The sequence below is a fragment of the Halichoeres trimaculatus genome, unplaced genomic scaffold (assembly GCF_033239565.1).
Source record: "Halichoeres trimaculatus isolate MK-OKI-2021-1 unplaced genomic scaffold, fHalTri1.1 fHalTri1_scaffold_6, whole genome shotgun sequence".
In the NCBI taxonomy this organism is placed as follows: domain Eukaryota; kingdom Metazoa; phylum Chordata; class Actinopteri; order Labriformes; family Labridae; genus Halichoeres; species Halichoeres trimaculatus.
Window position 1 is genome coordinate 28645828 of NW_027437184.1, and position 26356 is coordinate 28672183.

At 37.6% G+C, this 26356-nt stretch overlaps 1 protein-coding gene across 1 annotated transcript in view; it reads left to right on the forward strand.

Annotated features, from left to right (window-relative positions):
* Positions 1-479: 479 nt before the first annotated feature.
* Positions 480-26356, forward strand: part of igsf5a (immunoglobulin superfamily, member 5a) — a 37688-nt gene continuing 11811 nt past the window's right edge. The window contains exons 1-4 of the mRNA XM_074672503.1: positions 480-489; positions 11697-12011; positions 19046-19336; positions 25303-25422. Coding sequence (XP_074528604.1) covers positions 480-489; positions 11697-12011; positions 19046-19336; positions 25303-25422 — 736 coding nt within the window. The remainder of the gene's footprint in view (positions 490-11696; positions 12012-19045; positions 19337-25302; positions 25423-26356) is intronic.

Here is a 26356-nt window from a genome sequence, read left to right on the forward strand (position 1 = left end):
TAACCTGAAGCCGTACACAGTACTTTTGACAGAATTTGGTTGGTACCTATAAAAGTTCCTAATTCGGTACCCATTCCTAGTATAGTGAGGAAAACACTTTCAAAGACACTTTGAGAAGTTTCTATCATATTTGAAGTAGTAGCCACTATTAGCTAGTTACAGGTTTAGCCCTGGTTAATAACAAGTTCTGTACTATTATAATTATATACTACCCTCATGTAAACAAGCACAGGTGATATAAGGCATCTTGAAGTGCAACATTGTAAGTATTTGGATGTAGAAAATGGAGATGAATTTGTAGGTCATCTGTCTGGTTTTGTTCATTTATTTTGATTTATTTATGTATTTATTTAATTATTTACTTTTTTATTTTTATCTTATCTTATCTTATCTTATCTTATCTTATCATATCTTTTCTTATCTTATCTTATCTTATCTTAAACTGGCAAACAACCACTTGACTTGTACCATGCATAAAAATGACCCAAGGTAAGTAGATGTTAAACTGCAAAAAAGATCTAATGTTTGTGGGGCTGGCGCTGCTGTTTTTAATCAACCAATTGGGGACTTGCTTTCCATTCATTCTTTCCTTTGTGGTTTTCATAACTAGTTTGACAAGTCAGTCAGATGGAATTTAAATTTATGTTTGTAGCATAAAGTAGTATAAAGAAAAGCAAAGATAAGTTTCTTTGTAAAATCTTCAAGGTTTTTTTTTTTCTCTTAAGATAACATTGAGATGTATCACTGGCTAAATATTTGTGTTGGAAAAAGATAAAAGCTGTTTTTTTTCAGCATTTGTCTTATCGGAAGCACCTGCACTGGCTACAGGCATTAATGCAGAAGTTGTCAGTCCAGTTGTCCATGTTCTGGTTCAGCTTTATGGGTCAAAATGAGGTATTGTTGTTGTTAACTTCAATCTGTGTCATGACATCAGAATGACCTAAAGCTCAAGAAGCTGGTTTCCTTCAGTCTCATATTAATGACATGGAGGCAGGTTCTATAATATGTCAGTGTTTTAGTTTGGTTGGTTGTATAATGATTCTAATCCATTATCTTGTGTTTTGTTGACTGCGCTTTGTCTCTTTTTGTGTTTCCTACCTGTAACTTTGTGTTTTCGCTGCTGCCTGTCTTTGCCAGGTCTCCCTTGCAAATTAAGTTTTTAATCCCAATGGGACTGATCTAGTTAAATAAAGGTTAAGAGAGAAAGGAAAAAAACGTCACCAGTCAAAAAGTCCTTACAGGGGATTTTAGTAGAACACGATCCTACAGTGACATCTAGTGGCTAACAATGATAACATCATTCAGTGATTCACAGAATCGTGAAAGTTTTCTTTCTTTTTTTCCCTCCTTGCTCCACTTTAAAGTGGGTCAGACCTGAAGTGACTTACCTGCAGTACATCTCACTTTGTTGAAGCTAAGCAGTACAGATGTCCTCTGTGGTAATGAGCTTGCCACAGCCATCCCACTGACGAATCAAAATTTATCACAGGTCCACAGGCTGCTCTCTTACACCTCCACCTGCTTCATGGGGAGAGGATCACCTGCAAACAGACATCACCAGTGCGGTCAGTGGTTATGGTAATGATGTGGGAAAGAAGATGAGTTTTTGCTTTGATGATCATAAAGGGGTCAACCTACCAGGAAAACTGACTGCTTCTATTTAATGTGTTAAAACCCCCTTTTTTCCATGAAGAATTGATTTCCAGATAGAACTAACAGCTTCTTGATGAGGAAAACGAGGTCCGACTGATATTGTCAAAATACAAACACACATGTAAGACAGACAGAAATATTTCAATACCTGCCCCATCACCTGTTTTAAAATAAAAACTCATTAAGGACCAGTACTTTGTCACAGTGCAGAAGTAGCAACAGTATAGCATTGTAGCTAAAAGTTTTTCTAGCTAAAAAAAGCTAGCTAACACACACACAAAAAAAGGCCATATAAGCTAGTTTGTTGTTGCTAACAAAGAGTTGATTAAAGGCTAATGTTTGCTGTTAATCGACTTACAGCTAACTCAGGTGAGTTATTTTACCAGCCACAGGTTTTCTTCTACCAGCAGAGGAAATAATCTTACCACAGTGACCCGTTTGTTTCTGAACAGAGACGTGGAGCCTGTCAGAAGGAAAATGAGGACCACAGCTACCACCATGATGTAAGCTAAAGGCAGGCTTTCTGTCACCTCTTTGCGTTCAGCTAGTGAATCAACTGTCAAAAATTCGGCCATGTAAAGTGAGTGCCAGAATTAGGCTACGAAGTGTTTATACGTGACGTAATCAACTTGAGCTTGACCATGTTGGAAGCATTCTCAGAACAGAACTGAATTGAGCTTGCAGGTGTATAGGATTATTTGCACACAAAATTAAAAATTACTGCCATGTTTTTTGCTGCAGTCATTGGTCAGAGTGAGAAAAAAAAATGCTTTTGACTCCCAAAAATGTCCGCAGATCGGGGTGAGTTGTGCAAACAATTGTCCGAAGAATGGAGGCAATTGTGGCCAACTAAGCTTCATCAGGATTTCTGAAGCAATAATCTGTCCTTATAGAAAATCAAGATGTAACATTTATGTTTTCAAACCTTTAGCTAGATGATGATAAAGATGCTAACTCCTCCTATGGGTCTCTTCTGCATGTTAAGCATCTCTTTCTTTTTCTTGATGGCTGAGTCCTTCGCCACAGGTTTTAGTGTGCTCTGTATATTTTCCCACATTTGTTGGCAGACAAGTAGTCTTAAAAACACATTATACTACTGTTTATGTCGGTGTACCTCCAATGTGGCTGCACATCTAGGTTACTACCCAAAGCGGGACATCAGTGCAACTATACAGACTTAAACATTTTTAAGGTCCTTACAACAAATGGAATCTGACAATGCTATTTTTTTAATGAACAGTTAACTTAATGAGTCATTATGACATAATTTAAAGGAAAAAATAGAATAAAACATAAAAATCTCTCAACTCCTTTTAAGCTAACAATATGTTAAGCTATGAATGCTAATGCTACAGTTTGACAGTGTCAAAACTACAGTTGTAGATAAGATACTTGGTGTTCAAACAACATATTTTCTAACTCACTGGTTGTCAAAAGATAATGTGATTCAATTGTAGATAACATTTTTGCTAACTATGGCTTTGTGCTAACATATGATGGTAAAGGAGTCGATTCCAAACCTATGGCCATGTTAGCCCAGAAGTGGTTAAAGGCTAGCATTGTCTCCATCAGAACATGAAATTGTCTGCCAGATTTCCATGTGCGTTATAACCGTTTGCTGTTGTTGATACAACTAGAAGCAATAAAATGACAATTAGAGAGATTTTCCCAACACAACTCTATACCTGAAGCAAGCGGCAGCGCTTCTTACCCTGACTATAACTTGAGGGAATCAGAGTGACTGTGTGGATGTGTTGTCTATTTGGTAATACTTTCTCAGAGTCACTACATTAGTAAGATTTCTAAACTTTTAACACAGTGAAATGTTATTTGTGTATATGAGGTCTGAGGAAAGTAGCTGCCCTGAGAATGTGAATTGATGATAAGTAGTTCTGAGGTCCTACTTTACTCTTTCCTCTCCTCAGGTCATTGTCAGAGCTCTCTACAGTACAGTCACAGCACTGGCTTCATGTGTTCATTATACTGATTATGTCTTGTTGAACTGACACTTTAAATAAGCCTGATATGAATCTCATAGGCTGGGAGTGGACTCAAGTCGGTGTGTATTTACATCCATAAACAAGACTTAACTGCTATATATGGAAAACTATTTTTCTATTATTCATGTTTGTGTATGTTCTGAGGAGGTAAATGGTGTTCAATATCAAAATTTAGAAAGCTTTTTAAAGGACAGTCATAGGAAGTGATAGGCTCAGACATTATTGTGTTTTAATGCATTGCTGTTTTGTTACAAGACCAAAAGCTTTAAAAAAAGATGAGCTGGTTATAAAAGAAAACCCAAAAAACTTAATTAGGTGTGAAAGTGTACCGGGGTTCTCATAAATACTGTGGATGTAGAGGTCCAGGAAAAAAAAGGCCTTATTATGGGTAATATTGTCACCCAGTGTAAATTGCCATTGCCCTGTATTTTTACCAGTGTTGCAGTGATTTCTTAGTGTTTTACAGTGATTTTCTGTTGACATTTAGTCTTGGTTGTTGTTTTTTTTCCCGTCAATAGCAACTTTTTTTTTGTTACGACTTTTGGGTTATGCACCAAGGTCATTAAGTTGTATGCTGTCATTAAAATTCCTTTAAAATTACTCCATCTGACAGTATTACTTGTAAAAAAAAAAAAGTTTTGATCACCTATTCAGAACCATAATGCTGTATCAACTTTTTAAGGGTATCCTTAAGTTCCTTCACAGCCAATGCCCACTTTCCTTTGTTTTTAGTTTGATATCCCAACAGCGCCCCCACATGGTGAGGGTTATAGTCTCAAAAGAAGGCTGACCAAATAAAATAAGAACTGATGAAACGAGAGGATCAAATTTATGTTTAAAAAACTTTTATGTGACCCATGAGGGGGTAAGGGAAAAAAAACAAACCCCATAAACTTACATGTCCTGGAATTAGTCATCAGATAAGACACAGCCTCACCTGTCCCTTCACCAGCAGGTGGAAACAACACCTCAAAGCCTCACCTGGGCGTCTGTTTAGGCTTTTATTGCTGAGTGACTGAGAGATAATAAGAGCTGCTTTCATGAACCTTTGCTCTCTGTAGGGCAGTCACAGCTTCAGGTGGAGTCAACCGCTCACCTGAGCTTTCAGGAAATGAAGCTTTGGTTCATTCGACACTACGCAGCCAGAGCTCAAACACAGTAAGTCTATTTAACCTTGGATGCTTCTGAATGAAAAACATAAAAGAATGGAGATGATTAGTCTTGTGAGGGGATTTATGAGAGCGGTTTGTTTTGTTAACAAGACTGGGCAAGTTTTAAAGCCGTTAGTGGTGTGTTAGGGAGTAAACCAGAAAGGAACAGAAGATAAATTACAACAAGCTGGTTTCAATAGTATTGGTTTGACTGGTTAGTTTGGTGACTCACATCATATCCTGTTGTGTTAGTTCAGTTAGAGTGAATAACTACTGGATCATGTGATGTTGAGCTCGCTACCTTTATATACGTTTCAGTGTTTAGGTTGTTTATTTGTGCTTGGATGTACACGCACTTTGTAGACAAACTTATTTTAAATGAAGGATATATAATTAACAATTTATATTATTATTATTATTATTATTATTATTATTATTATTATTATTATTATTATTATTTTAAAAAAGTCTCTGTCCTTTAAGATTTTTATATGTTTTTTATTTATAAACTGACTTCAAAAAGAAAATATTTACAATTTACGATTGATGTTTTTCTGAATTAAGGACCATATAAAGCAAGTTCAAATGGATCTTAGTTCAAAACCTGATTAAACTGTTTGGTTTTATTCACATTGAGCTAATAAAGAATATTATTGTTATATTGTTTTATAAGTAAAATTTGATTGATAGTCAGTTTTTTAAGCTGCTCTTAGAGGGTTTTTTTTTTTTTTTTTTTTTAAGTGTAAGCTTTTTTTTTTTGTCATCTTGTCTAAAGACTGATCAAATTTTTATGTGAAACTCTGATCAGCTGCATGACCTTTAATACAAAGCAAGAATATTAAAGGAGTTTTCTATTTTATTTTTTTTATTTTTTTAAGTTATTTCAAAGAAATTCAGTATTTGGTCAAAGCAACAATTTTATGTACAACCAGAACCAAATTTAAATGCTTATTGAAGATGTGATATCAGTCACATTTAGTCATAATTACTTATGACTCACTTTTGTACATTGCCATTCGATGTTGTCCTTTTACTTTATAAATTACTCAATAAATTCTTTTGTCATCCGTTTTTGCTTGAATCCTAAAACAATAGTTTTTATTTCTGGAATTTTTTTGTATCAATGTATTATTACAATTACAAGTAGTTACAATGTAGTATTGTTCTTGTTTTTATTTCTTTCACTGCTTTTATCCTTAAAGTTTTGACATATATTGTTGATTTCATCTACCTTTATTTCTTTTATTTCACCTTGTTGCATCTACTTCTCTATACACTTATATTAACTTATTTCTCTGTCCTGCAAGTAGCCCTTTTATTGTTTTTACCTTTTATTGCTTCAATCATTTTACTTCCTGGTCTCTTTGGTCACAGCTTCTGTTGTTGGGTGATGATGTCTTAAATTGTTGTGTGGCTTCTCTTTGTGTTTGCTGTCCTGATGTTTGAGTTTGAGCTCTTCTGCTTTGATCCTCTGTTTGCACCCATGACTGTCACAGCACTTTGTAAACTCTTGTTTCTTGAAGGTGTTGTATAAATAGAGTTATTATCATAATTACTGACATTTTTCAGTCAACGGTCATCACTGGACAGTAAATAGGTGCATTTTTTGTGTTTGTGTATTCATTTTTTGGAAGAAAGGCAGATTTTCCTCTCCTGTTGTTGTTATGGCTCTAAAGTGGATAAAAACTTCTGCTTTGTGACTTTTACAGCTGCCACTTCTGACGTCAAATGTCTGTTTTCTCTGGATTTAATTAAATTCACTCTAAGATGTTGATTAAATGTCCTCATCCTTTGAAACATAAAGAATCCCCCTGCTGCATATTCTCACCACTGTCTCCGTCTCTCTTTTATTTTTGAGGAAAACAACTCAACAATGGCTGTCTCTTCATCATGGCTGAAACTCCTCTGCATCCTCTCATTACTCTGTGCAACCAGAGGTAACCTTTCATTTTTCTAATAACTGTGCACTGTAATGATTAAAAACCTGCTGGACAGAGGCACAGGAAGGATAAACCCAGGAGTTTTATGTGTCTGGGTTCTTGCAGGTTAGTCATTTAGATATGGATTAATAACCTTTTTCATACACGGTGAAAATGTGAGTTTGATTTAGAGTTAATCTATTCCAGTTAAGAGCAGAGGTCTGTGTGGGAAATGGAGACAGAGAAGGGATAGATTAAAATCTCACAACCCGTTGGGTCATTTTTGTCTCACAGTCTCTTTAATCAGCTTCTGAATGAATAAATTAACTGTCATGGTAAACTGAGGAGTCACCCCTGCTGTATACTGTGCAAAATACTAGCTAATCCTGATTGGACACAAACATATTGAATCTAAACTCAGAGGTTTGGACTTGAGTATGAAAGGAGGTGTGGTTTTGGCTCTATTATGTTTCTTAACACTTGAAGCACTGGACTTCAAACAATACTAGAATCACCATGAGCGGTTGTTTTGTTTTCTAGGTTCAAAACAATTAAATCTGTCTTTCTGAGCACCTAAATACGTAAATCACACATCTCCTACATAAGCATATGTCTCAAAAGAACAAAATAATACCAGCGTTTCTTTTTAGCACTTTTAATATCACATCTATTTCCAACATCATCTTAAGCATCAACTGGCCACCGTCTAAAGCTTGAATCATCTTCAAGGCGTGAGCAACCATCAGCTTTCTCACCTGATCCTTAGAAATTTTATTTATAAATTAGTAATGTTCTAAATTCTTCTTTTTTCCTGTTAGGGAAAAATTGTGTGGTCAACATGACCAGTTATGGCTAAAATAGCTGTTTTTTTTATGCTCCTTAAATTCAATCTTTAAAAATAAATTGCACATTAAAATAAAGACACTATAGGGAAAGTAAATGATCCTCAAAATTTGTCGAGATTTTTTTTAATTTTGAAAAGTTCTGACAAAAATATGAATAAATAAATCAATAAATGCATAAAATCAATCAATCAATCAATCAATCAATCAATAAAAGGGAACATAGGAAGGAATAAAGCAATCAATCAATAAATACATTAAATAAATTAAATTAATAAATAAATAAAAAGGAACAAAGGAATAAATAAATCAATAAATAAATAAATAAATAAATAAATAAATAAATAAATAAATACATAAAAAACAGTCAAAAAGCCTGTCATGGCAGTTCCGGTGCTTAAAGTGGCATCCTCTGCTCTAAAAAATAGGAAATCTTTGCTAAATTGCTAAAAACTGCAGTTCTTGAAAGTTCATTTGAGAAACTCCTCTTTTCTTCATTCAAACTTGAACATAGTTATATTGTGTTCATTATTTCCAATATGGCCTCTGTTGACAGCAGTTGTCAAAAGTCTGTACTAGAAAACGGTGCACAGAGTGAGTGGAACAGAACAGTCTATTATCAGCAGGGTTTGGTGTGGGCAGGCTTACCAGCAATTTGTTTACCTCTTTCTGTTTACCTCCTTTCAATAAGAGCAAGAAACCTGCTTCATGCCGTCACTATTTGAATCACCACTATTCTTGAAATTCATCAACACTGATCTGAACCCTATATACAGAACAAACATTTTAACGTATTGTTCAGGAAGCCTCTCTGTGACTTAATGTTTACAGTAAAACTGAGACCCACCAGATGAACAGGCACTACTCTGGGGGACGTAATGAAGAAGAAACGATGCTGGTGTTTGTTGTGTAGCCTTATAAGGAGAGCAGAACTAAACTTTGTTTTTGACCTGAGCGCAGCCAATGCTCATGTTGGTAAAAGCCTGACCATAAACGATGGAGTTCAAAGAAAGAGGAAGTCTTTACCGGAAGTCCTTCATTGCCACTGACTAGGCCAAAACATCCATTAAGTTTGACTTCATTCTCAGATTCTCAGACAACATCTCATTTTGACATGTGCTGAAACTGGGTCTTGTAAATCAAAGTGGAAGACTCTGGATTGAACACTAGCATTCAAGTTTTTCACAATCTGGTTTAGGTTTTAAAAGATTTGCAAGTGAAGATAGAACTGTGGTGTCAGGAAGTCCATCATCATTTCCTGTGAAGGGTGTTTCTCTGCAGGTCAATGAGTCACTTTAGACTGTTTTAACCATGAGCCTCTGTGCTGCCATGAAGGATGTGAAATAAACCCAACAGATGCTACTCTAAGTCAGGCACAGTCCTCTTTCAGACACAGTACAGGGCAGTTTCTTGTCTTGGCACTCCTCTAAAGATTCTCAAACATTCAGAAAAAAATTCAAGTGTCTCTAAACCCCAGCTCTCTAAATGTGGGGGATTAGTCAAGATAGATGAGTGTTTGAGTTTCAGTCTTGTCAGAAACCAACAAAACAAAACAAACGTCCTTTCAGTGTTTACGATCCCTCAGCAAACTCAAACATGTCTCAACACTGATTGAACAGAGAGTGTTTCATGCTCTTGTTCTGAATGAAGTGAAAGTTCAGCTAAAGTTTCCTGAGTCCCTTTTATTTTTTACATTCCTCTGTGTGATAAAGTAAAGTAAAACAGTGACTTGAACACCTGCAGCATAATACCTGCAACAAGAATCTGTATCAGCCAGCTGAAGGTTATCTTGGTGTGTAAAACTCTTTCATAAAAGTACACACTCATGTAGACATTTTTGTAACAGATGATTTCGAACAATAACATTATAAATTAAAAGTTTCCCTTGCTTAGGAAGAAGGCAACTTATCATTCAGGACAGAAAGCCCCTAAATTCCACACTAATACATATTAATGAATACTACAGATTTTTTCTCAGTTGCTTTGCTCAGTCGTTGTGTCAGTGTGTATGGATAGGGCAGTCAAAGTGCTGAGTCATGTTGTCAGTATAACAATTTACTCTGGAAGGACGTTCTGATGTAAACTATTCCTAAAGTTTTTATGACAGTTATTGTAAATTGTAAGTTACATCTTAGTGTATTTGGGAGATTAATTACAAGAGACTGGACAAAATTTGCATTTTCACTTTCACTGTTTGTGCTGTAATTTGTTGACTGAACTCATCATTGTGATATGAAAAGAGAAGAAGGCGATGCATAGGACAAAGATAAAAACAAAAAACAAAGGTAGAAATGTGAACATAGCACTGTCTCTTTAGGGAAAACTGTTCATACAGGTGAGTACAGTCTTCCTACACGTCCTTATGTCTGTATGTTGGGCCACAAATTCTCATCCACATCACAACGAAGATCTTCTCAGTCCACAAAAAGTCTGAATGATTGAGGACACAGTTGTTCTATACAGAGGTATGCAGACATACTTACCAGTTGATAATTCATCAGATGAACCCGAACTATTTCAGAAAACTGGTTGATCATTGATTGATCTAATGCTTCACACATTTTCATTTGTTAGTAGTCAAGATTGACCAGGGAGCAATTTATCAAGCCAGACAGATTTAGTAAAGTATAATGGAATTGCATGAAAAACTGTTTGACATGTTATGATAACTTGTTCAACCTTTTTGCATGTAAAGATTTATCAATGACTAAATGTCATGACTATTCAACAGACCCATGGTAATCTATTTTGATCAAAAATGACAAAAGCACCTTACAATGTAGGAAACAGCAGAGATGTACATAATCATTTGCATGAATGATGTCCCAAAGCAACTTGTTAAAAGAAATGTGACCAAAGCAATAAGAAAAACTGTCTTGAGCAGGTATTTTCGCCCTCAAGTCCGAGTCATTTGATTTTGAGTATCAGCTGATCCTGAGGCCTGATCCAACACTTCTACTCAGATACATTGCGCTCCCAGCTTAAAGCTCCTGCCATGTTCTGCTCTACTTTAAAGCATTCAATCAATAATGTCACTGTTGTGATGTCATGCCCTGCGTTGTTTCTCTGTAGGGTTGAGACGGTCTGACTCTGTACCACCACATAATGGTAGTAAATACTAAGATGTTATTTATCTCATATGTTTTGAACTATTATAGATGTGATAGAAAGTAAGAAGAATTTGTATATATGGGATGATTGGGATGTAATGTCTGATCGAGTCTGTAAGTGATTGGCCCTGATTTCCGATCACATGATCTGATCTGAACAACCCTATTATTAAGTATAACACATGTAAATACTATATGGTATTTCTACCATTTCTGCTCCCCTAATTATTACAAACTGCACCTTTATAATGGTAACGTTGTTAAAGCTCGAAACAGTAACTGTTTTAATGTTTATATTATGTGTAAAATAAGTAAGGCTGGAGTAAAACAAGAATCTAAAAAAAAAAAAAAAAAAAACACCAAATGCTCCTGTTTTAAATGAAAAAAAACAACAACAACAACTGGGCGCTTTCATAAGAAAAATGGATTCACACATAAAACACAGAGGCATAATTAAACTTATTCAGTTCACAAAAAATCTAACCAAACCATTAAAATCCCTCATAAAAGATTTCATCTAACTCAAGCAAAACTCTGCTCGTGTTATTTTGATCCAGTACTTTTTTTTCAGGACTTACTCAAACATCTCATGATTATGTTCAATAGGGCTACCCATGTACAACCAACTTACAACAGTACAACAGTCTTCAGAAACATACTTATTGAAAAAAAAAACCTTTGGGGTTTGAGGCTCACCTCTTGAACAGGTCATAAACCAGTCTGGGGATCTTTACGTGATGACCTCATCATTTCAACAAGTATTGTCATGAGCTTGCTACTTTTAGATTGGATTGTTTTTATCACTTCACACACAGATTCCGAGATTACAACAACATACATGTTGTGTAGCACTTTGAAAATTTGAACATTCAGTCTGAACACTCAGGATTTTTTACCTTATATCCACATTTAATATAATCTTGTGTATAACATAATTCATAAGATAATATTTTTCAGCAATAATTATGTTTATGTACACTCCTCTCTCTTCAAACTGTCATGTTGTCTCTTTCTAATCCAGCAAATCCAGATCAGTTCCAGCTGGAGCCTCTGAACTCCACCGTGCTGCGAGGCTCTGACGTGAGATTCAACGCCTCTGTGCAGGGAAGCTGGCAGGTTATGACCTGGGCAGTCGGAGGTCTTCTGGTCCTCACCATCCCTGTCAGCGGTAACATCACCTCCTCCTCACCGAGGTTTTCAGCCAAATTCTGCTCTGCTGGTGACGCCAGCTGTGTGGAGTTCACCATCCGTGATGTCAGCCGGGGAGACGCTGGGTCGGTCGTCTGCACTGTGCAGGGGCCGTACGGCTCAAAGATGGCAAAGCTTACCGTGCAAGGTAAGGCCATCCATCGGTGTTTATAAGCTGCTATCTAGGCCTGTCACAATAACAAATTTTGCTAGACGATTATTTTCCAAAATATTATTGCCGATAAGCAATATTATCGTCAATATTATTTTGATTTTTTTCCATTTTTTCTATTCCATTTTCCATTTTTTCATTGATGTAATTATGATAAATGGGATAATAAAGTGAGTACACCATATCAAAAGCAACAAACTTTAATTTCTTAAGAGTATTCAACTGTAATTAAAAGGTCAGGATCTTTTAAATAAAATAAATTAAAACAAAAAATATAATAAATTTAACAAACAAGAAAGAGGAAAAAATACAATGAAAATGAAATGGACTCTCTTTTAGAGAAAAATACATGTCAATGAAAATAATTAATATTAATCAAAAACAATAAAACATAGATCCTGTCTCTAAAGAAAAAAACAAAACTCCAAAAAAAACAACAACAACAATAAAAACTATAGCCTAAATAAAAAGGAGTTTATACAGTTCCTGAATTGTTTGTAACATGTACTTTTTCCCAGTCAATCCGTACTGTCTGTCAAACATTTTGAAAATTTCTGGCTTTCAAGCGTATTGAAGGGCTGCATTTCTTTGGCAAAGTAGCTGTCTTTGAGCGCCCACCATTTGGCACTTTTATTTCTATTTACTTTGCAGACCAAAAGCCTCAGTAAGAGCGGTTGTCAAAGAACAAGGCTCCGCTGCACCTCCCCTTCTTCTTCTTCGTCGCCACTATTTTCAGAAAAATGCGACATATCAGCTCGTTGGTGTTCATGAGCTCACACTTTGTTCATTCTGATAAAAAACAAAATATTCCCACACTGGGACTGTGGCAGGCGGCTTAAGATCCGTATCTTTCGTGCCATCACTCATATTAGCGTGTGTTTCCTCCTTACCCCTCAGGACGCTCGCTTCAGCTCTCTCTGTGTGTACGCGCAAGCAGCCCCGTCTTCACCCCAAAGATCGCATTTTTGACAGATGCTTACTCCGCTATTAATCCACTAAATCTGCTATAGAACCTATCCACCTCGATGTTAGGAAAGATAGACGTAGTGAGCCATCTTCTCATTCAGCCTCTTTGGTCGAAAGAAAGGAGGAAAACAAACATGCATGCACGTGTCAGTTTATCGAGGCAGGCAAACTTACTGAGGATGTTTTTATTTATCGTTTGGTTACTCGATTTATTGATTATCGTGACAGGCCTACTGCTATCATACATTTCAGCTCTCAGTAACATCCAAAAACCCTCAACAAAAAGTTCCCTTAGGCTCTCACTGATGCTGAGCTGAGCTCATCCTCATGCCTGAAACAACTCCCAAACTCTGCAAAGGCTCAACAAACGCTCAGCATGTTTGGAAGCACAAAGGCCACCTGTGTGAGCCACTGTGCTCTCTGATGAAAATGAACAAAACCACACACTCGCATGTTTCACTAAAGCACTGCTTTACTTTACACTCAGAGTTTCCAGCACCAGGAACACCAAACAGAAATAAACTTACAGCCAAGAAAAGACAAAAAAACCTTTGATTTGGACAAACATTAGAGTCAAGTTTGTGATCATGCTTAAACCAGCTGAAACATTTGCACTTTTTCACAAGGCTAAGAAACAGATGATAAACATCCTGGTTATCACCCAGCAACAGCCAACTATAGACATATATCTAATGTGTCAGAGTGATGTAATGACCAGGACAGACTGTAGAGGGCAGCAGTGGATGAGCAAAATGTTGATGTGCTTCTAAACGCTCCCTCTCTTCTTCCCCCCGTCTCTCTCTATCTCTCTCTCACACACTAACACACACACACACAGGCAGACATGAAGCTGTAATTGCCTACCTGTTCTCCTCTGCTGTTAGCATGATAGTGGAGCGCTTATTATCTCCCACTCACCTTTAGAGGGGAGCTGCGTTTAATGGAGGAACTCTGCTCATTTCAGTCGACTTAAAGTGATTTTCATCCGCGCAGGCACAAGATGAAGCGGGAGACTCGACTTAATGAGGCTGTTTTTGTGTGTGGGTGTTTGTAATGACTTCTATCTCAGACTATAACAACCTTTTACTCTAATTGTTGTTGCCTCTAAAGAGAGGAGTTGTTCTGTTGTTAGGACAGAGTTATGAAGCTTTAACAGCCTGCATCACAGAACAGAAGGAAAACAAAAGACCAGAAATGGTTTAAAAAAAGAGCTTACAAAAGCTACCCACTGTCATTAACAACAGGAAGTTGTCATCATTTACTGCAGGTATCATATTGTTTTCTAGAAAAATAAGGTTTGCTTTGAAGTGAATAAATTCAGAGTTGTTTTATCATAAATTTAAACCGCAATTAGCTGAAAAGTCAAAGCTACAAAATACTTGGAAAACAACAACATCAAAAACCACAGATTTAACACAGCTAAACACTGGATCACAGAGTTGTTGGATAAAAAAAAATATCACATTGGTCAAACTGAGAGTGGCTAACATTAGCAGAGCTAGCACCACCAGCTTTCTGTCATGCCCAACTGATCAAAATGGTCAGTTTTAAAAATATCTTCGCACATTCTTCACACGCTCTTCATGAATTGATGGGGTTGTATCATAAGGACCTCCTAACTGTGTCATGACTTGATGGAATGGCGGGCCTCAAACACCAAGGTCTGCCTACAGCTCTGCCCTTGACAGGCCTTCAGAGGGCTGGCCAATCAGGGGGAAGGTGGTTTTTGTAGCAGGGAGACTTAGGCCTTGTACACAAAATAATCACCTCTCACAACACCCCCTCCACCCCGATTCAATTTTAAAAACACTTTTGTCCACACTCAACAGGCTAATCTGCAGATAAGTGCGGCTGCCAGCATGCCAAACCCATATTTGTCAGTGTTTTTCAGACATGAAACCCATGCCATCCAATCAGAATGAGACCCAGTCATTCAGCTGTGATGTTTTAGAGCGAAAACTCTGTTTCCCATCCTACACACAAAACCATGAAAACAGAGTTCTCCAGTTGTTCACTTTGGGCGGTGTTTTCAGAAAACATTTTAATAGCAACGTAAAGCTGCGGTTTTGTGTGGATGCCAGGCCAAAAGCATAGACTGTAAAAAAAAAAAAAGAGATGTCATCATGAGATTACCACAAAAGATCGGCACACAAACTGCTCCCCCTGGTGATTGGCTGCAGTATAGGTAAAAAAAAATTATACAGAGACTGAAACAACAGTTTTGTAAAAAGACCACAGTATATATATATATATATATATATATATATATATATATATATATATATATATATATATATATATATATATAAAATCTGGTTCCCAAACCCTCGAGGCGTTCAAAGACGCACTTATTTTCCAATGTCTAGCATTTACAAACCGTTTGTCCTACATGGAAAAAGCGGTGTGTGTGTATATATATATATATATATATATATATATATATATATATATATATATATATATATATATATATATATATATATATATATATATATATATATACATATTTAAGCCTGGGTACTAGCAAGGACAGTAAAAACTCTGAAAAAGGGACTTTTAGTAATTTATCACTGAATGGAATTGTGATTTTGTACCATACATTACATAATTTTTACACTTAAAATGCCTCTCTCAAAAGTTGTGAAGCTGCTAAAATATAACATAAATCATTTGTTTGGCTCCAAATACTTGTCATTTGGTCATCCATAAGCCAGTTTCTTCTCTTGGCACTCCAAAGGTTGGACACTTGCTAACTGTTATGACCTGGTAAAGACTAAAAAGCAGCTTTGGTCACAAACAGTCTCTGATTCTGCTTCATTTTTCACACCTGTGTTTGTAAATCTGTAGCAAGAGCAGACCTGTGAATAAACCCAGAAGGAGCCAGGTTAAATTCTTGTGGTGTGAGATACTAAGTTTGCTCAGTCTAAAAGTCTGTGACTAACAGTTCAAATGAAAGAGCACCAGACTGGACATTAAAAGTCCATCTTTCAAAGCCTTCCCAGTCTCTCAGTCTGTGTTCGGCACACTTTGTAGCATCATGAATATGTATACTATGACTGTGGGGATGTTTACTGTTTTGCTTACACAGGCTTATAAATGGAGAAGAAGTGGGACATGTTTTGACATCAGAAGCACAGAAATGGAGATGTGAGGCCTGAGAGAAAATCTCTGCCATGAATTTTGGATTAAAGTTACTCTCTTTGAAAGAAACAACATAAAACATTTTGTTGTTAGCACCAGGAGGAAGAGGGAGGAGACATTAAGCACATCTCATATCTGTGTGAGGCAGTGTTTCCTATTCAGCAGCTTCAAACCAAGACTCTACACAGCAGAATGACATGAATCAAACAAAACGCTACATATTTGCTTCCTTTCCTCCAGCAGCTAATCTCATAACCTGAAGCTAAAGTCGCTGTGTAACATCTGGCCTGCAGTCTCAGGCTGTGAATTGGTATTGATTATAAGAGTGTTCACCCTCACAGTGTAGATTAGGACCACCATGATTGCAAACATTGTCTGTGCATGAAGCAAACCTGCAGCCAAAGCAGATAAATCCACTTAATAGACCTGCCAGGTGAGCACATTGATTCCTTTCTGCAAGGCTGCTAGTAAGAGGCGCTGACATGGTGTGAGTTCAGCTCAGTAGTCAGAACATGTGGTCTATAAACACCAGCTCTACTCATGGATCGTCAGCTGCATCTCAGCTCTGTGTACATCTCTGTCCTCTGCTGACATTTCATGCAAAACCAAACAAATACTTCTTGAGTTAATAAATGAATACAACAAAATGTGAAGTGTAAAATACAAGGCTTGGTGGTTTAAAAGTTGAAATCTGAAAATTAGTTGAAAATAGAACAATTTACCATTCTGAATACAAACCCTTTAGAGCAGAAACAGATAAAGCAATGGAAAAAAGATGGTGTAGTTATGGACCCAGTTACACATTCTTAAAAACTCAAAGTTCAGCAACTTTTAAACTTATCATAGTGCTACCACTTCTTCAGCCTTGAGTGGGGAACATCTTATCTTAAGCTGATCCAAGTCTAATAAATCAAATCAATATTCTGATAGAGTCTTTGAATAAAACTAAATTCCAGCTGAAAGAAATTAAAATCAACAAAAACAAATGACAGTGATAGCTTCAAGAATGGCTGAATGCTTGAGCCAGAAATTTTTCTCATGGTGCACTGTGCTATCTATCTATCTATCTATCTATCTATCTATCTATCTATCTATCTATCTATCTATCTATCTATCTATCTATCTATCTATCTATCTATCTATCTATCTATCTAGGGTTGGAATGATATGCTTCTCTTGGCGATTTTTTAGGATGTAATTTGATCTAAATTATATTTCTTGGATGTTTCTGATTGAAAAAGATGAATGGTGATGATTTCAACAGACTTTATCAGGAGCCGTAATTTCCCCCAAAAAAACTCAGAGAAAAACATTTTGCCTTCTGCTGGAGAAAAGAAGAAACCGATTTTCCAGCCCAGTTTACTAACAAAAACTGGAATTAAAAATTTAAATATGAAAAAAGGGTTTTGGATGAAACAAAAAAAAGTTTTAAATATAAAAATAAAAACACATCAATGGAAACGGTTATTTCTCCCACCCCTGCTATCTCTTTCATTCATCTATCCAGCTGTCCTCTATATTCATCGAACTACCCGCCCATCAGTCAATCAATCAATCAATCAGTCAGTCAATCACTCTGTCCGTCTGTCCATCCGTCCGAATGTCTGTCCATCCATTTGTCTGTCTGTCTGTCAGTCAATCAATCGTACATCCAACTATTGATCATTCAACATCTATTCATCATTTTTTTTATCCATCCTATCATCTGTCTTCTGTAGATCCACCCATCCATCCATTCATCCATCCATACATCCGTCCATCAATCTGGTTTATCTATCCATCCGTTCATGCATTTTTAGTATACCAGCCATCCATCTTCTTACCCCCAGTTCACACATAAAGTGTGTGTGCTGTGTTGCTCTGCACAGGGCAGTGCCCAAAGCAGCTGGGTACCCGAGATAGCAAGATCACAGGAGAACCACCTGTTCCTGCAGGAATCCCACCCACGACAACATACTTCCATGGTGAATAACTAGCATGTTAAACTCACCTGGCCCTCCCAAAACTTGAGCACCTTCAGTCCATGTCTTCTCCTTCCTTATAGAAAAAATGTTGTATCGTATAAAATAATGAAGTTTTTCACCTCCATCATTAACTTTTTCTCCCCCAAAACGTCAGATTTTCTCTGAATCTGACCTACCACTGACTTCTGGACATGTGCCAGTGACGTAGTTTTGATCACATTTGTGTCTGATTTCCTGTTTGGTACGATCTGCTCTGCAGTGATTGATGCATTTCTGCAGCGCACACCGGCAAAAATAGGCTCGCAGTGAAAGAGCCACGCTCAGCTGTTGGTGGTCGTGGCGCTGGCAGACTGAAGCACATCCTGTGTTTATGCAATGATAGACTAGATAGGTTTTTAAGTACAGCCCAGTGTGCTGCGCGGCGCTCACACTTTATGTGTGAATTGGGGTTCAGCCGTTCATTTACCCACCATTATCCCTCATCCAACCATCATCCATTTATCATTTATCAACCCATCCATATGCTTTCATCCACACATGCACATTATCCTTCCATCCATTTATCCATCCATCCATCCATCCATCCATCCATCCATCCATCCATCCATCCATCCATCCATCCATCCATCCATCCATCCATCCAGCGTTCTCTCAGAAAGGCCTGTGTAAATTGTATAAGCAGTAGGTATTTGGTTAGATGTATTTAATAATATGTACAGTATAAATCAGGTACATATTTTTGTGTTGATACAGCTCTAATGTTTACACTCTGAGACCCGGCTGCACTCGGCAGCTCGAATAAATAATAAATCCTGGGAATAAAATGACTGTCTGAGCGGATGATTATGTTACTGGGTTATTGCACACATATTGTTCCTGACACTCTGGGACTGAGTCAGAGTTTTCAGAGAGTAAATCTGTCCTGTTTTTATTTACCAGAGAACGGCACAGTCAGCATCACTGGAGGAAACCAGAAGGTGAACGAAGACGAGCAGGTGGAGTTCAGGTGTGTTACAGCTGCCTGGTTCCCCACACCGTCCATCAGCTGGGCCCTGAATGGAAAGCCTGTAGACCCCGGCCTGTACAACACCACCCACGCTGATGATGGAGATTACTCCAACTCTACCAGTGTGCTGAAGTTTCAGGCACTCAGAAACACAACTGTGGAGTGTCGGGCGACAGTGGAGACGATGACAAACCCTGAAACAAGCTCTGTTTTCTTGGTTGTTGGTAAGAAGTTCTCACAAAGTTTTTCTCTCATTGTTAAAAAAAAGAAAAAAAAATCTCCCAACAGCCTTTTTGTGGTCTCGTATGACTAACAATATAATGGGTTTATGATATAATTCCTTGATAAAAGTGCAGTTTTAAATGGGCAGCATTTAAATTGCAACAGGATTCAATACTATATATTATGGTTCAAAATGATACATTACAATATGGTTGGGAATGATGTGCTACTATGATAAATTATGAAACAATAAGCTATGATACAACCTGATGTGATATGTAACAACACGATACCATACTATACTTTGTGGTACAATACTATTCTATTTCATATAAATGAAACAAAATGTTTTGTGATAAATATTATTTAGTACATTATGTTACAGTATGGTTTGATACTTTAGGATACTATACTATATGATAAGAGATGAAGCAGTACAATATGATACAATACCATACAATACAATTACATGCGATAAAATACCTTTATGCCATGCTATGCTATGCTAATTTGAGCTGCGTCATTCATGCCAGGGTTCATCAACCCTTTTAAGACTGAAGGCTACCTCGAGGAAAATGAGTGGTACGAAGGGCTACTAAACTTCCTGAACAAAAATGCACAGATCACTTTTCTTTAACATAGTAGTAGTGATACTTTGTGAAGGGGCTGCTCACTAGCCAGTGGTAATTATTCCATAGTTATTATTAATGGTTTTAAACAACACACGATGGCAGGAAACATTTAAGTATACGGAAGGAGCCGCATTGGGACCAATGCTGTTTTTTGGAACATGCCTCACTTGCAGGCACCTTAAGTGGTTCTTGCGGGCAACCAGGTGTTGGTTCTGCAATAACTTAAGCAGGTCACGCCACACTACACTATGAAATTCTACACTGTGAAACAACAGGACACTGTACGTTATGAGGTGATACGATTCATAATTCCATTTAGCAGAGGCTTTTGTCCAAAGTGGCATACAACACTGAGCAGTTGGGGGACATGGTACCTTGCTCAAGAGGACTTGACAGTGCTCAGGAAATTAGGAAATTATGCCAACACCTCTCAAGCTATCAACCCAATTCCCAATCTTGGTCCATGCTTTGACTTGAACCAGCAACTCTCTGGGTACAAAACCAAGTCCTCATAGGCTGAGCTACTGCTGCCCCCATGTACTATCTGTCAAGAAATGGTACAATACCTTACACTTGATAAAGACCAATCCTGAAAACACCACACTATACATAACTAGGGATGGGTACCAAATTAGGTACCGGGTACTGATTCACATAAAATCAGGTTGCAAGGTTATATATTGAAGAGTAAATTTGTTAAATTGAAAAAAAAGAGATTTTTATTATAAAACAAATTCATTTTTTTTCCACATAAACACAAAAAAGTACCGAAAATTGGTAACATTGAGTACCAATACTGATTACCAAGTACTGGGCATCGGTACCATATCGTTTCATATGTGAAAGGTACCCATCCCTATACATAACGCATCAATATGATTGGACATTATTTGATGCTATACTTACCAAAACTAGTTTACTACACAACACCAGACTAGACCGCCTGACAGACAGCTGGCCTTTAAGGTTCATGTGACCTCCATTGCTGGATCTTGGAGAAAGACATGAACTGGAGAAAGAGAAAACGAAAAAAGGCCAAAATTTGTGTACCAAAAGTTAAACCCTACATGACATTGTAATGTTGCTTCTGTTCTTTTCACTTATGTAAGACTGGTGTGATACCTTAATAAGTGTTTGCTTGCTGTTTAAAGCATGACTATTTTGAAGTTAACCCCCCCAAGAAAACTCCACCATCCGCCACTGAAGATCCTGAAAATCCAACAAGTAGTTATAAGAATTTCAGTTCTGATCAAATGGAACAAAGCAACTGAGAAAAACTGCAAATGACAGGATAAAACACATTTCATTACAATATGATTTGATGGATATTATGTTATTTGATTATATAAAAGATAGATGATATAGGTTGAAAAGTTACATCATTGATGAATCAAGTAACACCTGACATTTTTCCACAAATCCTGTATGACTGTTCTCTGTCTGTTACATGTTTGCAGTTCAGCACACCTTCAACAATCCTGGATCACAGAATTAAGGATGCTCAAGTTTAACAAGTGCGAAATAAAAAACTATGTGCATAACAGTCTTTCAGCGGCAGGTAGACTCAGCAGTGAGCAATTTCAGCATTATGAACAATAAAAAATAAATTAACCTTTCATGTGACTTTTCGGAGGCTTTAGTGTCAGTAATTGTCTGTGAATGAGAGGAATTTTAGCCAGGAGGCTGTAAAAAGCTTGTAATACTTCGCCTTGACGGTCGCACTATGTCTCCACTTGAGATGAGTAATGAGGTCACTAAAGAGCAGCAACGCTCATTTTGCAAAATGCATCTGACTTGAGAAGTTTCTAGTCTCTATTTTAAAACCTGTAGTTTCCTGAACTTTCAGTACAAAGTCACAGGTGGTGGGTTTACTCTCTCAGCCTCCTATAACAGTATACCGTGTACATAAAAACGTGTATATGTGGAGGTTTAAGTCTGAACGTATGAGGAATAGATATTAAAAAACATCAAATTATCACTTTTATAAATAAATAGAAAATCTTATCTTGCAAGGATCAGATTTTACCAGTGTGGACATTTGTTAATCCATGCATCTCATGTTCATTCAATTTGCATCCCTACACAGCAACTCCACTAATTCACTCGTCGTGCATCGATGCGTTTCACTTAATCATCCCGTCTTTAAAAGCCTCCTTTGAGTCACAGCTAGCTGTGCTCCAGACAACACAATTTATCACAGTGGCTCTAAAAAACAAGTACTACAACATAAACTAATCAAATGGTGCTTTCTCACTATACAATCGTAAAACGTAGAAACTCATTACTGCTCTGCCTGATCTAAGATAGTGTGATACCCTTTAAAGACCACAGCTCTGCTGCGTTAGGGCTCATCTTTCAGCTTGTGTCTTAGAAACGTCTGAAAACCCACAAATAGATGCTCTGTAAGCCTGGCATTAACCTGTGACCTGTGTAATCTTAGAATAATCTCATCACATCAGGTTTTAATTGAATGAAAAACCCATTGAGCACGTTCTGTGTGTGGATTAGATTTACAGTGTTCACTTTCATGCAGGATGCACACTCACAAAGCGTGGATAACGTGCTGTCCAAGGCAGAGGCGGAGAATGACAGGTCCATTAAAGATCAGACGCTTCTCCCTGATGTCAACATTGTTTTCTGACGTTTGTTGCAGAAGCTGAAATCTCTGCACCGAAGCACACTTTCATGAGGAAAATTGGATAATGCTCTCATGACCAAAAGTGTGTTTTGCTTCATCAGTCTCTCCAAGAAACTTTTGTTTCATGAGTGGAGAAGATTTGGAAAAAAAAACGTCAGCTGATCCCCAAACCTTTTCAACACGTTTCAAATTTGGCCAATCTCTGCTGCTCTACTACAAATCTGACTGATCCCCTAAACCTCCAGATGACATTTACAATCAAAATCACTTGTTTACCATCGAAATATTGATCCAAGCAGTAACCTTAGGCAGTGAGAAGTGAAGCCGATGTGGTATGGCTTAAGACTTCAATTTGTCTGTTGTCTGCTTCAGACTGGCTCCGGAAGTACTGGAAAATACACGCCTGGCCTAAAAAGCTGATTTTTACAGCAGATATAGACGTGTTTTCAGCCTGGCCTTCCTGATTGGTGGAGCAGGTGCATTGTTTTTATTTCACCCTCTGTCCAAAATATGAATGTTTTGTCAGATGTTTTGTCAGTTGAAGCTCTTTTGTATGGTGGCTGGTAGGTGTCAGAGATTTGCAAAAGCCAGAATGCAAACGCCACAGCACAGCAGAAGAACAGCCACAACTGAAGTTAAAAAAGAGGTCAGTTATCCAACAGACACAGAAAAGTTGTGAAAGTTATTGGATCATTTTCTTTTCTTCAGCTATGACAAATGTAGCTATAATGCTAATGGCATGACTGATTCATGGAGCTAAATATAAGATGACACATTAACAGTAAATACAGAAATATAAGTGCCAAGAAGGAAATCACAAGGTGAGACCCCTACGATGCCATATTTATCACAACTACAGTTTAAAAAAGAAAACAATGCTTTGTTTGTTTTCACAAATTTTCTGTGTCCGTTGGGATAACTGATCTCACTTTACTTCCATTGTGGATGTAATTCTGTTGTGTTGTGGATTTTGCGTTCGTGGTGCTAAGTTAGCATCACAGACAGCATGAAACATGGGTGTAGTCTCAGCGACGTCACCTGTCTGTTCCTGATACTGTGAAATGAAGTCAGTTGGTGGACGCAGCCACATTGGATATGATGCCGGCTTTGAGCCTCCTTTTAGCAGCTTCAGGGCGCCTGTCAAACATGAATAACTTCTCAATAGTCAATATGCTTCTTTATGCCGTAAAAGATTTTTTTTTTTTTTTTGGCTTGGTGTGTATGTGACTTCCAGTCTTTCTGCAGCCAGCCTCTGCCATATCTTTGATGAGCAGCAACTTTTTGCACTTCCACATAGGCTTCTTTTTTCTAAACCAGATAATGCCCCTTGGTTTGCAATCATGTTGTGGCCTTTGCAATTCGCCTGACTCCTACTGGCCACTCTGGATTTTGAAACTCCTCCAATCAGCGACGGCTTTGCCGCTAACATTGGTCTCCTTTCATGTGTCAACAAATCCATCTGCAGTACAACAAAGCACGGTGAAAACCAGCACAGGCTGAATACCCTCCACCCTAACAGGCTAACTGCAGTGCTGCTACACGAAGATGTCAGGCTGTCTTCACTTTCTATTATGCAATTTTTGCTGAAAGGGCATTGTTGTTGTATTACGTCCCCCTACTGGTTTGGCTGTGTGGTGCATACACCTTTATTTTTTCTTCATTCACATCTTTACCTGGGTCTTCAGCCTAAGGTGAAAACACAAGCAATGTGCCGCAGGATCCATGTTGTTCCTGAGAATCTTTAACTGGGAATTAAAAAGCACTTTTGGCCTTCTCCTGATGTCTTGTAAAAACATAAGGACCCGGTCACACTGGCAAACCGTGCTGTGCTTCAGCCCTAAAGCACGGTTTGGATGGCCAGTGTGACCGCGCCCTTAATAAATAAAATACATCTACTGACCAATCAGAGGCTCAGTTACAAATGTGAGTCAGCACCTGGTGTTAACCTTTGATCAAATAAAGTTTAAAAATGTGATTTCAGAGCTTCTTATTTCTCACTCAGCTAGCGGATGGCTTTCTCAATCACAGAAGCGAGAAGTGTAAAACAGTAAAGACTCTCAGAACTTAGTAAACTTACATCCCAACTTTTTTCAAATATCTGCTGTGAAACTCGACTTTTCAGGGCTCAACAAACACAAAAAACTCTGAGAATCCTGGAGGGGCTGTTTTATGCTGACACAGTCTGGATCAGAGGCTTACAGTATGTTAATGATATGGGCTTTTTTTTTTTTCCAAGATAAGAGAATCTGTGAGAGAGGCAGCACCATCTGTTTCTGCTACTGCAACGTTTAAAAGGGGAAGCAGTTATATTTTTATAGCAGCTTTAAGATAAAAGTCGATTCAAAGAGCTCTAATGGGGAATAAAAATCAAGCGGAGACGGTGAGAAAGGATTGAAATTGCGCTGAGGAGACGATAAAAACACAAAAAGGAAAAGTAAGCTAAACCAGTTATAGGTTTGGATAAATTATGTTTATGAGAGAGTTGTAAAGTCAGCCTTAAAAGTCAGTCTTCATGTCTGATTAAAGATAACTGGGGAAGTGAACGTAAGAAGCTCAGCACAGTGTACTATCTGTGTCAAAGTGAATGTTTTTGCTTCTTTTTGGGAGTGTTGAGCTTTTAAATCTCAGACAGTTTTATTTAAAAATGATCCTATCTTTGGTCTGTGAATCTTAAATTTCATCTTTTCTTTCACCACAGTTCCCAAACCTCCTGACTGGACCGTGCTGATCGCTACAGTCGTGTCCATTGGAGGTTTTGCTCTGCTGGTTTTACTCATCCTGGGAATCATCTTCTGTTACAAACGCAGGAAAGAAAAACGTAAGTGTGTGTTTCCATAACCAGAGCTGTGCAGAAAAAGAAAGCTATGCTTCAGGGTTTGATTCCTTTGTGATTGTCAATGTGCTGACACAACAACTTTTCAAACAAGGTTTTCATAAACTGCTCATACTGAAAGCAGCTTCTTCAAACTGACTGTAAGTTGCTCTGACATTTAGTAGCAAGACTGGATTTATATTACAGATAACTTATATTTAAAAAATTAGACCTTCAGATTTCCACAGTGATATTCTTGCTTTCAATATCTTTTTAGATATCCTTTTTTTAAGGACGATGACAACAGATTTAATTCACAAGTATTGGACTTTTAATTTGAGACATCCACAACATCCTGGATATCTGCTCCAAAATTCCTCTGAGGATGTGATTGGTTATCATTGTAGATGTGTTCTCCTGAGTTACAACATACAGAGACTCACCCCACAGGGCAGCTGATCCGGATCTTTCATTAATGTTTCCATAACACAGAAAGAATAAAAAATAAAAAAAAGGGGGAAAAAATTAAATCATCCCTCCTTAAACTAGCTCTGAGTGGCTCTGAGAATGTGGACCTGAGATCTGCATCGTTTCTGTATCCCACCTACAGACAGAACATACTTTCAACAAAGAGACTTGAAGCGGCCTCTTCAGTGATGTAACATTTAGCAGTTTAGATTTTTACATAGGTATGCATGCAAAACTGCTCCTACTCCCACCTCTCATACAATTCTGCCCCCTCCTACACTCTCTGTGGTCCTGCTTCAGTTTCAGAGTCAAGATGTCAAAGGTTGGAGCCAAACCTGCCAACTGCTTTGTTGTTGGCACCAAATAAACAACACAAATGTTTAAATATAAGGAGCTGAGAAAACAGTGTTTTAACTTTTACAACAAGGTGCAAGATACAAGTGATGCTGATAATTACCCTGTTTGTGCTGGC